This window comes from Neocloeon triangulifer, unplaced genomic scaffold, assembly GCF_031216515.1.
Source record: "Neocloeon triangulifer isolate White Clay Creek 2 clone unplaced genomic scaffold, ASM3121651v1 ptg000008l, whole genome shotgun sequence".
NCBI classification, from domain to species: domain Eukaryota; kingdom Metazoa; phylum Arthropoda; class Insecta; order Ephemeroptera; family Baetidae; genus Neocloeon; species Neocloeon triangulifer.
Window position 1 is genome coordinate 2,514,826 of NW_026775550.1, and position 13,465 is coordinate 2,528,290.

General features: G+C 34.5%; 3 protein-coding genes across 3 annotated transcripts; all 3 read left to right on the forward strand.

The window, feature by feature from the left end:
- Positions 1-1,072: 1,072 nt before the first annotated feature.
- Positions 1,073-6,406, forward strand: LOC132194730 (uncharacterized). The gene is made up of 25 exons (XM_059616194.1): positions 1,073-1,181; positions 1,239-1,269; positions 1,319-1,428; positions 1,511-1,690; positions 1,756-2,088; positions 2,174-2,221; positions 2,295-2,328; positions 2,382-2,446; positions 2,502-2,598; positions 2,653-2,882; positions 2,942-3,007; positions 3,064-3,112; positions 3,577-3,653; positions 3,707-3,821; positions 3,871-4,100; positions 4,156-4,234; positions 4,287-4,336; positions 4,395-4,430; positions 4,480-4,600; positions 4,665-4,774; positions 4,833-4,892; positions 4,943-4,979; positions 5,033-5,124; positions 5,209-5,314; positions 5,369-6,406. Exons 1-25 carry the CDS (start codon positions 1,104-1,106, stop codon positions 5,647-5,649), a joined length of 2,715 nt encoding a protein of 904 aa, XP_059472177.1. The 5' UTR covers positions 1,073-1,103; the 3' UTR covers positions 5,650-6,406.
- Positions 6,407-8,361: 1,955 nt separating this feature from the next.
- LOC132194910 (uncharacterized) lies at positions 8,362-9,529 on the forward strand. The gene is made up of 8 exons (XM_059616502.1): positions 8,362-8,518; positions 8,590-8,637; positions 8,703-8,736; positions 8,790-8,854; positions 8,906-9,002; positions 9,054-9,283; positions 9,348-9,413; positions 9,470-9,529. Exons 5-8 carry the CDS (start codon positions 8,948-8,950, stop codon positions 9,527-9,529), a joined length of 411 nt encoding a protein of 136 aa, XP_059472485.1. The 5' UTR covers positions 8,362-8,518; positions 8,590-8,637; positions 8,703-8,736; positions 8,790-8,854; positions 8,906-8,947.
- A 737-nt stretch (positions 9,530-10,266) lies between these two features.
- On the forward strand, positions 10,267-12,040 carry LOC132194811 (uncharacterized). Its single transcript, XM_059616323.1, has 11 exons — positions 10,267-10,488; positions 10,551-10,629; positions 10,682-10,731; positions 10,778-10,813; positions 10,866-10,986; positions 11,050-11,159; positions 11,223-11,282; positions 11,333-11,369; positions 11,428-11,519; positions 11,596-11,701; positions 11,758-12,040. Exons 1-11 carry the CDS (start codon positions 10,465-10,467, stop codon positions 12,036-12,038), a joined length of 996 nt encoding a protein of 331 aa, XP_059472306.1. The 5' UTR covers positions 10,267-10,464; the 3' UTR covers positions 12,039-12,040.
- Positions 12,041-13,465: the final 1,425 nt, after the last annotated feature.

Genomic DNA, 13,465 nt, shown 5'->3' on the forward strand with positions numbered 1-13,465 from the left:
CCAAAGCAAACGGCTCTGTTTCGATCAGCGGCAGGCGTTGCTCGGACAAAACCATTTTCGCCTGCCAGGTTAAAAATTGCAATACAATAATTTTGAAGTGAAAATTGATTAATGTATTGTAATCAGGGCCCGCGCCGACAAAAGGTCCCAAGTGCTCAAGTCCTTAAGCTCGTATGAGGAATTTTTAGTAAATCTTGCTAATTTTTAATGACGGCTTGGAATTTGTGTCAGCTTATCAAACTTTGGTTAACTTTCAAATCTTGCCGACTCCTCTATTTCTTTAAATAATATAATTATGTTAAAAGAAAATTCTGCAACCTGTAAGACGCTGATGTCCCGCGGGTTGCGAACCCATCAATATTCCAGGTATCTTGCGATCCACATAAAAGTAAATTATTTAACCAAGACACTATTTCAAGCTTATAGCCGTTGAAAAAGAGTGATAATTAATTTTAAAATTTTTTCATCCCTTTTTTTCATTTATAATACTTTTATCTTTTATTTGAATGAAACTTTTGAATGCGACTCAAGCCATATTTGATGTAAATTAACTTTCGTTATAAAATTATTTATTTGCCATTATTATATATAATTATAAAACGACTCACACGGTCAAATGGTCACATGGTATAATCAATGTAAGCTTGTTTTATAAATTCATTATATCATTATAATATTGTAGGCTCTTCTATATAATTAATAATCACCAGCAGAAAATATCAAGGTAAAGCAAGTTTCCATAATTTATGCATTAAAAAAATATCCCAAAAATTAATCTTTAAAAAACTTAACTTTTTAGTCCTACATTTTGTCTATTCAAAAACTTAAATTTAGACCAAAATTAAAATTCTTATTAAAACTAAAATAATAATCTATAAAATATAAATATTATAAATGTCCTAATGTATAAAATAATTTTCAGGCCCAAGATTTTTGTTGATTTGTTGTGTGCCATGCTATGCTATGTTCTATTTTATTTTGGCATTTCACCAGCACGCAGGATGTGACCGTCTCTGTTTGGCTGAAATTGTTTTCCTGTTGTGCCAAACAGTCGGATCGTGATGAGGTGAAAACGGCCAAACCTGCGTGCAGATGGAATTGACATGCCACTCTGGTTTGACGTTTTCCTATCAATAATTTTAATTGCAGTCTTGATTCAAGTGAGTCAGGCCAATTCTAGAGTGAGTAAACGAACTTTTTTTTAAATCCATAAAATCACCAAAACGATCATAAATTAGGGAGCTGTTGCTCGTAACAATGGACACGGGGGTAAGATAAAATGACGTAAACTAAACAAAAAAATTATCTTTTGGTTTAGCAACAACAAGAGCTGCGAGCAAACGCCAGACAATAATCAAGTGCTGCGGCGGAAAAAAGTGTTCTGCTCTCAATTTCAACTCGACAAAAAGTCGCTCTCAATCCGTACTGGTATCGCATAATTTTTTGTCTTAACAGATTCTTTTCTTCTTCTTTATCAAGATAAACGAAATTCTTAAAAACAAACGTTTAGAAAACTGATGAAAACTTTACTAAACTGAGAAGTCCAAGAACTTCAGAAATTGCACTATCTGAACAAATGAGCACCACACAGATTAACATTGTCGGCAATAGTGATACCGAATCCAGTGATTTGCCTTTGTCAACGTTTATCGATACCAGCCCAAATTTGAGCGATAAGTCCACATTGGAAGTAATTCAAATTTATTTGAAAAATAAAGTGTTGGAAAATTGATGAATTTTAAATTATATATGCAGTTTTTCCGAGAAAATCAGTCTTCCTCAAAATCAATTTCAACCGCCTTGGATGTACAAATGCCGAGTTCATCTTCTACTTTGAAAAAAGACACTCCATCTGTATCAATCGCACTCCAGAATTCAGAAACCACTATTTCTAGCACTTCAGCGGTTGATGTCCCGAGTGAAACAAAATTAGACTCTGGACCAACGACTATTCTTTCCGAAACGGCAACTCAGATCTTAACTGAAACGACGGAATCAAAAATTTTGCTCTCAACTTCAAACCCTACACAAATTCAAACCACTACTACAACAATTCCAACTACTGAAACGACTTCAACGACCATCAACGTACGCCACACGCGCTCTAATTTTACTTCCTGTTTTTATTTTTCCAATTATAATTTTTGTACTTTGCATTTGCATGTCAATGTAGCCAGCTCTGCTCGGGAAATGTTCGACGAACGAAATTGCTGCAGTCAACGTATGAAATCATAAAAATTATTTGCATGATAATAATAAACTTTCCAATATGTAATAATGTTTGATGATAACAGCGGTCCCTTTTTGCAACTAATGGAGAGCTTGCTGGTTCACGCTTTTTACTAACATTTTAATATCAATAGTAATTTTATTAAAAATAGATCCAGACTTGCATGGATTCTGGCTGGACGCGTGTGGACAAACAATTTTATTAGGAAAATCTCTGGTCTTAATAAATTAATATTTTTATTATTTACTTCCTTCCTAATATTAATTTTCAGGGTACTTGGCACGAAAACTCTGACAAGTGCTTTGGCCTGAAAATGAAGCCGTTTGCCTTTGAGAGTAAAGAGAAGCTTGAATGCATGAAACTCCAAGGTTCAATTTATTTATTAATTTTTTATTTTAATGAAAATCAAATTTTATTCATAGCAAAGAGCTGGAAATTTAACATGAATTACTGGACGGGCGGCGCGAAGGATCTGGCGAGCGGCACCTTTGGGTGGTGCTCGGCCAACGGTTCCGTGCCCTGGCAGGACGTCCTGCCCTTGTCCAACCCTGCCAAGGACCAGAATTGCGTCCAGATGCAAATTTCCAAAGCAAACGGCTCGGTTTCGATCAGCGGCAGGCGTTGCTCGGACAAAACAATTTTCGCCTGCCAGGTTGAAAATTTTAGCATTAATTTTGAAGTGAAAATTTATAATAAACATCTTGAAAAAAGGGTCCGCCGACGAAAGGTCCCAAGTGCGCAAGTCCTGTTTGCCCAAACATCACCTGCCAGAGAGATGTTGGAATACCCCTTTTCAACTTTTTTTAGTTTATTTAATTTCCTTAAATATGCAGCCTATGCTTTTTACTTCAACGGCTAATGGAAAATCAATGGTTTTAAAAAGTATGTTACACATTACCATGTGTTGTGTAATGTAACATTACACAAGACATGATAATTATATTATATTTAAATTTTTTGACTTTAAGGCACATTAGGCCTAAAGTTAAGCCCAAGCCCATGGATTTTGGCTTGTGACGACATATCTTAAGAACCTATTTAGAATTAAATTAATGAATTTTCACAATTTTTTTTTATAGTTTAATAAAACCCCAAAAATTGTTCCTAACGTGTGTATTTCATATCTATGGAATAATAAAATTCTCAAATTAAATAAAATATTAAAATTCAAAATTGGACTGCATCAAACTAAACAATAAAAAGTTTACGTTATATTATTTTTTTTATATTATAATGACTAATAATTGTAGTTTTTCTGCATTTTAATTCTTATTTGGATTAAAACATTGTTCGGAAATTATGTCGTCAAAAATTCCCTTCAATCTTTTTAAATTTATGTATTTCAGACGTTTCTTCCTATGGAAAATTGTTTACCTACAGGCTGCGCAACTATCTTTTCAGCTTCAAAAGTGACACCAGGACTGTAAACAATTCTCTCAACTACATGCCAAAATAAAAACGCTCTCTTTGTAAAAGTATTTAGAAGCGATGAAAGCGTGTTGTGATCTGGGCATGTCCCTGCTGAGCTTGGACTCGCCACGCAAGTACGACGCTTTGGCCACCATCGGCAACATCAGCGAAATGAGCAAAGGCAAGAGAGAGATATTTTTTATTATTTACTTTATTTTGAATATATTTAGAGGCTCAAAATTTGACCTTCTGGACTTCGGGGTCGGATGAGGGCTGCGAGTCTGTTTTTGGATTCTGTTCGGCCAAAAGATTGTTCCGCGGCGAGGCCCAGTGGCTGCCTGGACAGCCGGACAACGCTCGAGGAAAAGAAAACTACGTTGCAGTCCACATTTGGCGTCAAAAGGGACAAGTTCTGCTCGCTGATTACGAAGGACAGACGAAATTCAGATACATTTGCGAGGTTTAAAATTTTTTAGAGCTAAGTATAGTAATACTTCACTGAAAATTTAAATTAGAAATTAGGCAACCCTCAGACAAAGAGTGGAAAGCAAGCTATGGTGGACGAATGTTCAATTATTTTCAATGTCACTTCCAGTCTAAATAATAATATTCGATTTTAGTAAATTATTAAAATTAATTAATTTAGCCGAAATCGATTTGCTGCGAAACATGACGAAATTTGACTTACGGATCAAGGTTATTCTTTATTTGGATAATAAAAAATTTAAAAAAAAATATACATAATTTATTTCAGTGTTTTTTGCATTGTGTTGGAGACGCTGTGGGCCTGGTATAAATTTTTAACAAAATTCTGTATTTTATTTTTCAACTGAAAAAAGCTGGTCGGCGGGAATTTTGTGGCGAGCGAGGTTTTCGCAATGCTTGAGAGTATGAATCTGAAAAACGCGGACGAGCTGATGAAAAACATGGCCATCGTTGACGAGTGCAACAATAAAACTTGTAAATTGAAAGATAATTTTAAAAGAACTTATTTAATAATTTATCAATAAATAAAAATGTAAAGTGGGAATGGACGAGTGCGACAAGGCGTATCAGTTGACCAAGTGCGCCAGGGACAAGTCGCCGGAGGTTTTTGACCAAATGATCAAGGACTTGGATAAGAAGGAGGCAGACGTGATCAATTTGATTTGAAACTATTTATTCTTCGTTAACATTTAATTTTTATTTACAGAATGATGAACTGGTTTCTAAGTCGTACGGATGTGGAAATTCGTCCAACTGCACCATTGACGTATGAAATTTGGTTTATGAAATCCACCGATTTGAATGATTTTAATGCAGGTAGTTGCAAGGAACAATCTGACCTCATTAAATCTGAGTACGTGCGATTAATTTTAAACGTAAAATGAATAAAGTACATTGTTGTTTAAGATGCTTCAACTTGCGTCAACTACACCGACGGAGAGTGGGTTTGCAAATGCAGTAATTCAAAGATGTACAATATGAGATATCAAAATGGATTGGTAAGCCTTTAAAAATTCATTTGTTTATAATAAATAAATAGAGTGAGAAAATAATAATTTTAATTCACCTTTTATGATGCATAGATTTATAATTACGTACAAGCACTCAAGTTTTGTTGCGAGCGCGGGATGCGATTGATAAGGACGTCCAATTTTTTTGCAGCTGCAAAATGCATGCAGGCGGCCGGGAGTACGTTTTATGAAATTTTGCAACATCAATTCTCTAATTTTATCCTCTTTGAAGTTGCTAAAGTTATTAATCAGCGGTACTCAGATCGCTTTTGGACGATGACAAACTCTCTCGTCGTTGACTTGACGAGCGGAATCAGCTATGATTGTGAAACGCAAACAGATTATCTGCCGCAAAATCTTAATCCCGGTTTCCAAATGGATTATGATCCAAGAGGCGCGTATGATGGTGGCACTCTGAATATGAATGTTTACCTTGACTATGCGGCGCCGCCGAGATTCAAATTTTCTCCTGCAAACTCCAACCAACCTTTAATATGCGAGGAGATTTCTTAATTAGAATAAAAATTTATGAAGTTAATTTTGGACGTTTATCCTCAGCGGATTTTTAAACCTCAATAACCTTTTATTTAGGGCGATCCAAAAGCCTAACCTGGCCCAGGCTAACTTGACTTAGCCCCGGGCCAGCCAGCAAAATTTAATGGCGGGTTAAATTAGCCCGGGCCAGGTTAATTCAGCCTGGGTCAAGTTAGCCATTTGGATCGCCCTCATTATTTTTATCGGTTTTATTAACAAAAATTAATTTATCTAAAAATGTTTACCTTCAATTTGACGTTTTCGAAACAATTTCGACTGCTTTTAATTAAATCTCTCCTAATTGATAACTTACAAAGAAAAGACTGTTATAATTTTCTTTTTATAAAAATATTATAATGTGCTCTTTGGCATTTTCCTATTATTTTCATTATTTTCTACATTTGTCTCTCAGAAACTGGTCTCAGAGCATAAATATTTTGTATGCAATCCAAATAATCCAATCTGTTATTGTTATCATTAAAAATGTGGCAAAAATTGTTATCTCTTCGCCGCAGTTTTGTTTTGATTGTAATAATAATTACTCCTTCATAAGTTTATTAACTCTGCCACACTGTCACCGCATATTCATACGTGCTTTCCCCCCAGCAAATCAGAAAATCTTAAAGCATTTTCTCACGGTAAAATCGTGAAGCGAACAAGACAAGTTGAGGCAGTGAAGGACGAGTGATCTATACATCTTATTGTTCTTTCAATCCCCATTTTCCCCCCAAATTAGGAATTTTTTGAAAAATCCGCATATATATTTGTTTTTCAAAAATTGAATGTAAACAATGTATTTGTATTTGTAACACTGTGGACAAATAAACAACAATAATAATAAACTAGCAGGTGTGGGAAACGAACGTATTTAATAGAAAATAAATCGATTGACCTTAAATATTGGCTAAATAAGGGGTTTTCAGATGGCTGAGAAGGCTACCAAATTAATAATATATTATTATAATAATTGACATTTTAATTCTTCCGGAGAGCTCATTTCAAATTTATTCATTACCACAATTTCACTACGCCGAAAAAGAAAATAAATGTAAATGATATTATGGACATTATGTACTATTTCACTGCTGTACGATCGAATTAGAGTCAAATCTAAAAAAAAGATAGCTCTGCAACCTGCAAGACGTTGATGTCGTGCGGGCTGCCGAACAATATATTTTTGGTGGTATCTTGTTTCAGTAGTGAATGTAATTAATTACCAATAAACCAATAACTTCAAACTTTAATGCTCTAGAAAAAAGGATTTATATTTTATATTTACTTTGTTTGGTTTTTCTTCCTTTATAATTTTCTTAGTCATAATTTAACTATTAAATGGCACTTATGCCACTTTTTGATGTAATTAAATCTTCTGCCTTTAAACTAATTTTGGTTTTCATATAATCAATTAAAAAGTCTCAAATTTAAGTGTATATATGTATACGCATGACATAATCACTGTGAGCTTGTGAAATATATTGATTTTTTTCTCATTCAATTAACCACTCATGATATTGATTTAACCTGTTTATGGGATATGCACTAAAATGCAGTCTGTAAGCAGATGATTTATTTTGAAATATTCCCCCTCCATTGGGATTGTGGAAAATATTCAAGGTTCAAAAAGCCACTTTTAATTGATTTTCATGTAAACTGAGAAAAACTGATAAATTAAAAACCTTATATCATGAATTTTTGCTCTTATATTTATTTTTGTCTGTTGTGTTCTTTGCTATTTTACATGGAAATTTTAATGGTCCACAGGAAGCGACTGCACGATACGTCAAACTGAAAATGTTTCCTGTTGTGCCAAACAGTGGATTCGTGATAGGTGAAAATTACCAAACCTGCGTGCAGTTAAAATCAAAATGCCACTCAGATTTGACGTTTTTCTGTCTTCAATTTTACTTTTAGCCTTGATTCAAGAGACGAGCCAGGCCAATTCTAGAGTGAGTATATTAAATTTCATTTCAATAAAATCGCTAAAAAGTATTCACGTTAGGGGGTTGTTGCTCGTAACAAAGGACAAGGAAGTAAGAAAAGTAGGCGAATGTCTGACGACTTTCATAAACCGTGCAATTTTCATTTATTAGCATCCAGAGCTGCTAATAAACGCCAAACCATAATCAAGTGTTGCGGCCCAAACAAATGCTCTGCTGTCAGTGGTGGTTCGACCAAACGCCGCTCACAACCCGTCCTGGTAGTGCATTCTTTGTTTTACATCACTGCTAAAAAAAATTTACAATAATAAATGTTCTGGTTTGAAATCCCGTTTAGAATAAAGAATTAAACCTGACTAAACTGGGAGATCTACAAACCTCAGGATCATCACTCTCTGAAAAACTGAGCACCACACAAATTAACATTGTCGACAACAGTGATGCCGAATCGAGTGATTTGCCTATGTCAACGTTTATCGATGCCAGCCCAAATTTGAGCGATAAGTCCACATTGGAAGTAATTCAAATTTATACGGAAAATAAAGAGTGGAAAATAAACGAAAATTAAATTCTTTAATGCAGTCTTCCCAAGAAACTCCACCTTCCTCGAAATCAATTTCAACCGCCTTGAATGTGCAAATGCCGAGTTCATCTTCTACTTTGAAAAAAGCCACTCCATCTGTATCAATTGCAATTCAGAATTCAGAAACCACAATTTCTAACACTTCAGCAGCTGATTTTCCGAGTGAAAAACAAAACTAGACTCTGGTTCAACGACTATTCTTCCCGAAACGGCAACTCAAATCTCAACTGAAACGACGGAATCAAAAATTTTGCTCTCAACCCCTACACAAATTCAAACCACTACTACGACAATTCCAACTACTAAAACGACTTCAACGACCATCAACGTACGCCACTCGCGCTCTAATTTTGCTTCCTGGTTTAATTATTACCGATGTTTTTTACCTTGTCGATGTAGCCAGCTCTGGTAGGAAAATGCTCGACAAACGAAATTGCTGCAGTCAACGTATGCAATCATAAAAATTATTTCTTTACTCTAAAAATTGACGTTCCTATATGTAATAATAACAGCGGTCCCTTTTTGCAACTAATGGAGAGCTTGCTGGTTCGCACTTTTTACTTAAATTTTTATTCCAATAGTATTTTTATTAAAAATAGATCCGGACTTGCACGGATTCTGGCTGGACGCGTGCGGCCAATCAATTTTACTAGGAAAATCTCTGGTCTCAATAAATTCCTGTATGACTTAATTTTTTCTTTAAATTTATTTTCAGGGCACTTGGCACGAAAACTCTGACAAGTGCTTTGGCCTGAAAATGAAGCCGTTTGCTATCGAAAGCAAAGAGAAGCTCGAGTGCATGAAACTCCAAGGTTCAATTTATTTATTTTTTTTTTTTAATGAAAATCAAATTTTATTTATAGCAAAGAGCTGGAAATTTAACATGAATTACTGGACGGGCGGCGCGAAGGACCTGGCGAGCGGCACCTTTGGGTGGTGCTCGGCCAACGGTTCCGCGCCCTGGCTGGACGTCCTGCCCTTGGCCAACCCTGCAAAGGACCAGAATTGCGTCCAGATGCAAATTTCCAAAGCAAACGGCTCTGTTTCGATCAGCGGCAAGCGTTGTTCAGACAGAACCATTTTCGCCTGCCAGGTTCAAAATTGCATAATTGCAACAATAATTTTGGATAGAAAATTGATTAATGTATTAAAATCAGGGTCCGCCGACGAAAGGTCCCAAGTGCGCAAGTCCTGTTTGCCCAAACGTCACATGCCAGAGAGATGTTAGAATACCCATTCTCCACTTTTGTTGGCATTATTAATTTCCTTAACAATGCAGCCAATGCTTTTTACTTCAACGGCTAATGGGAAATCAATGGTTCTAAAAAGTATGACATAATGTTTATAAATTCACTTTAAGGCACATGAAGCTATTGAAGCTTAAATTTAATTTATTTTAAAATTAATTAACCTGCCCATGGATATTGGTTTTTTATATCTAACAATTATAATTTACTTACAATAATTAAAATAAATAAACTTTTGTACGCATTTTTTTTAAACTTAAACTCAACCAACATTTTGTAACATTTAGATCAATTCAATTAAATAATTAAATTCTTGATTGATATGGAATAATTTGGTGTTTTAAAATTGGTTTGCGTCATAATAAAAAATTAATTTTATTATTATTTTTTTATATTTTAATCTTTGATAGTCTAATCATTTTAAAAATGTTCTACCTAATTGAAATAAAACATTGGTGGGAAATTTTGACGTCACTCTGTACGAAATTTCCCTTCCAATTTTTTTCTTTAAATTTGTCGATTTCGGACGTTTCATCGCATGGAAAATTGTTCACCTACAGACTGCGTAACTACCTCTTCAGCTACAGTAGTGACACCAGGACTGTATAAAAAATCCACGACTGTTTTAGTCGAAATAAAATTGCTGTCTTTGCAAAGTATTTAGAAGCGACGAAAGCGTGTTGTGCTCTGGGTATGTCTCTGCTGAGCTTGGACTCGCCACGCAAGTACGACGCTTTGGCCACCATCGGCAACCTCGGCGAAATGAGCAATGGCAAGAGGGAGAAATTTTTTATTATTAACTTCACTTTGAAAATATTTAGAGGCTCAAAATTTGACCTTCTGGACTTCGGGGTCGGATGAGGGCTGCGAATCTGTTTTCGGATTCTGTTCAGCCAAAAGGTTGTTCCGCGGCGAGGCCCAGTGGCTGCCCGGACAGCCGGACAACGCTCGAGGAAAAGAAAACTACGTTGCGGTCCATATTTTCCGCGAAAAGAGACAAGTTCTGCTCGCTGATTACGAAGGACAGATGAAATTCAGATACATTTGTGAGGTTAAAAAAAAATCATAATTAACTCGTAGAAAGAATAATTCAATTTAATTTTTTTATTTAAGAAATTAGGCAACCCTCAGTCGAAGAGTGGAAAGCAAGCGATGGTGGACGAATGTTCAATTATTTTCAATGTCAACTCCAGTCTAAACAATAATATTTGATTATAGTAAATTATTAAAATTAATTGATTTAGCCGAAATTGACTTGCTGCGAAATATGACAAAATTTGACTTACGGATCAAGGTTTCTTTGTTATTTAGATAATTTATTAATATGTTAATAATTTTAGTGTTTTTTGCAATGTGTTGGAGACGCTGTCGGCCTGGTATAAGTTTTTAACAAAATTCTTTCTTAATTTATTTTTGAACTGAAAATAGCTGGTTGGCGGGAATTTTGTGGCGAGCGAGGTTTTCGCAATGCTTGAGAGTATGAATCTGAAAAACGCGGACGAGCTGATGAAAAACATGGCCATCGTGGACGAGTGCAACAATAAAACTTGTAAATTGAAGGATAATTTTAAAATAACTTATTTAATAATTTATTAATAAAAAAAATGTAAAGTGGGAATGGACGAGTGCGACAAGGCGTACCAGTTGACCAAGTGCGCCAGGGACAAGTCGCCGGAGGTTTTTGACCAAATGATCAAGGACTTGGATAAAAAGGAGTCAGACGTGATTGAAATATAAATTTTTTATTCTTTAATTTCTTTGTTAATATTTAATTTTTATTTACAGAATGATGAACTGGTTTCTAAGTCGTATGGATGTGGTAATTCGTCAAACTGCACCATTGACGTATGAAATTCGGTTAATTAAATCCACCGATTTGAATGATTTTAATGCAGGTAGTTGCAAGGGACAATCTGACCTCGTTGAATCTGAGTACGTGTGATTAATTTTAATTTAAAATGCAAAGAATAAATTAACATTGTTCTTAAAGATGCTTCAACTTGCGTCAACTACATTAACGGAGATTGGGTTTGCAAATGCAGTAATTTGAAGGTGTACTATATGAAGTATCAATTTGGTTTTGTAAGCCTTTAAAAATTCATTTTATTTATAAATAAAGAAGTGAAAATAATAATTTTATTTCACCTTTTCAACGCAGTACTACGATTACCTAGAAGCAGTAAAGTTTTGTTGCGAGCGCGGGATGCTATTGATGAGAACGTCCAATTTTTTTGCAGCTGCAAAATGCATGCAGGCGGCGGGAAGTGAGTTTTCCCTAAATTTGCCACATCAATTTAATCTAATGTTATCCTCTTTGAAGTTGCAAATGTTATTAATCATCCGTTCTCAAATCGCTTTTGGACAATGACAAACTCTCTCGTCGTTGACGTGACGAGCGGATTCAGCTATGATTGTGAAACGCAAACAGATTATCTGCCGCAAAATCTTAATCCCGGTTTCCAAATGAGTTATGATCCAAAAGGCGCGTATGATGGTAGCACGCAGAACATGCATGTTTACCTTGACTATGCGGCGCCGCCGAAGTTCAAATTTTCTCCTGCAAACTCCAAACAATCTTTCATGTGCGAAGGGATTTTTTAATTGTGGAATAAAAATTTCTGAAGTTAATTTTTATGTTTTTCCTCGGCACTTTTTTAAACCTTAAAACGTCAAATTATTGTATTCAGTTAAATTAATAAAAATTAAAATAGTATCATAAAAATAATGTTAATCTTCTATTTTAGATTTGCCAATCAACTAAACTTTCAACTGCTTTTTCTTAAATTTCTCTTAATTGATAACCAACAAAGAAAATTTAATTTAGTTTTAAATTTATAATATATTTTAAATAAAAAAAAGAAAAGAAATTCAAATCTCCATTTGGCACCTTTTTTTCATTATTTTCTAGATTGGTCTCTCATAAACGTGTCTCAGAATATATACATAATGCAATCCAATCAATCAATTCAATTCATTTGTTCTCTCGCAAATCATTATCATTAAAAATGCTGCAAAAATTCTTATATCTTTGCCGCAGTGTGTGTTTTGATTGTAATAATAATAACAATAACTCCTTTATAAGTTTATTAAATTTGCCAACTGTCACCACCGCATATTCATAAGTGCTTTCCCCCAGTAAATCAGAAAATCTTAAAGCATTTTCTCTCGGAAAAATCGTGAAGCAGAGCAAGACTGAAGTTGAGGCAGAGAAGGACGAGTGATCTATACATTTTGTATTTCTTTCAATCCCCATTTCCCCCCCCCCCCGAATTAGGTATTTTTTTAAAAAAAAATCTGCATAAACAAGCAGGGTTGGGGAAACGAACAAATTAAAAAGAAAATATATCAATTGAGCTTTGGGGATACCTTAAATATTGGCTAATGAAGGGGTTTTCAGATGGCTGAGATGGCTACCATAAATTAATAATTTATTATTATTTTTATATACATATTAATTCTTCTGGAGAGCTCATATCAAATTTATTCATTCCTACTATTTCACTACGCCGAAAAAGAAAATAAATGTAAATGATATTATGGACATTATGTACTATTTCGCTGCTGTACGATCGAATTAGAGTCAAATCTAAAAAATGATAGCTCTGCAACCTGCGTGACAATGATGTCGTGCGGGCTGCCGAAAAATAAATTTTTGGTGGTATCTTGTTGCAGTGAGAGTAATTAATTACTAAGGAACCAACAACTTCAAACTTAAATGCTCTAGAAAAAGGATTTATATTTTATATTTAATTTGTTTGGTTTCCCTTCCTTTATAATTTTCTTAGACTTAATTTAACTATTAAATGCCACTTATGTCCGCACTATTTGATGTAATTAAATCTTCTGCCTTTAAACTAATTTTGGTTTTCATATAATCAATTAAAGTCTCAAATTTAAGTGTATATATGTATACGCATGACATAATCACTGTGAGCTTGTGAAATATATTGATTTTTTTTCTCATTCAATTAACCACTCATGATATTGATTTAACCTGTTTATGGGATATGCACTAAAATGCAGTCTGT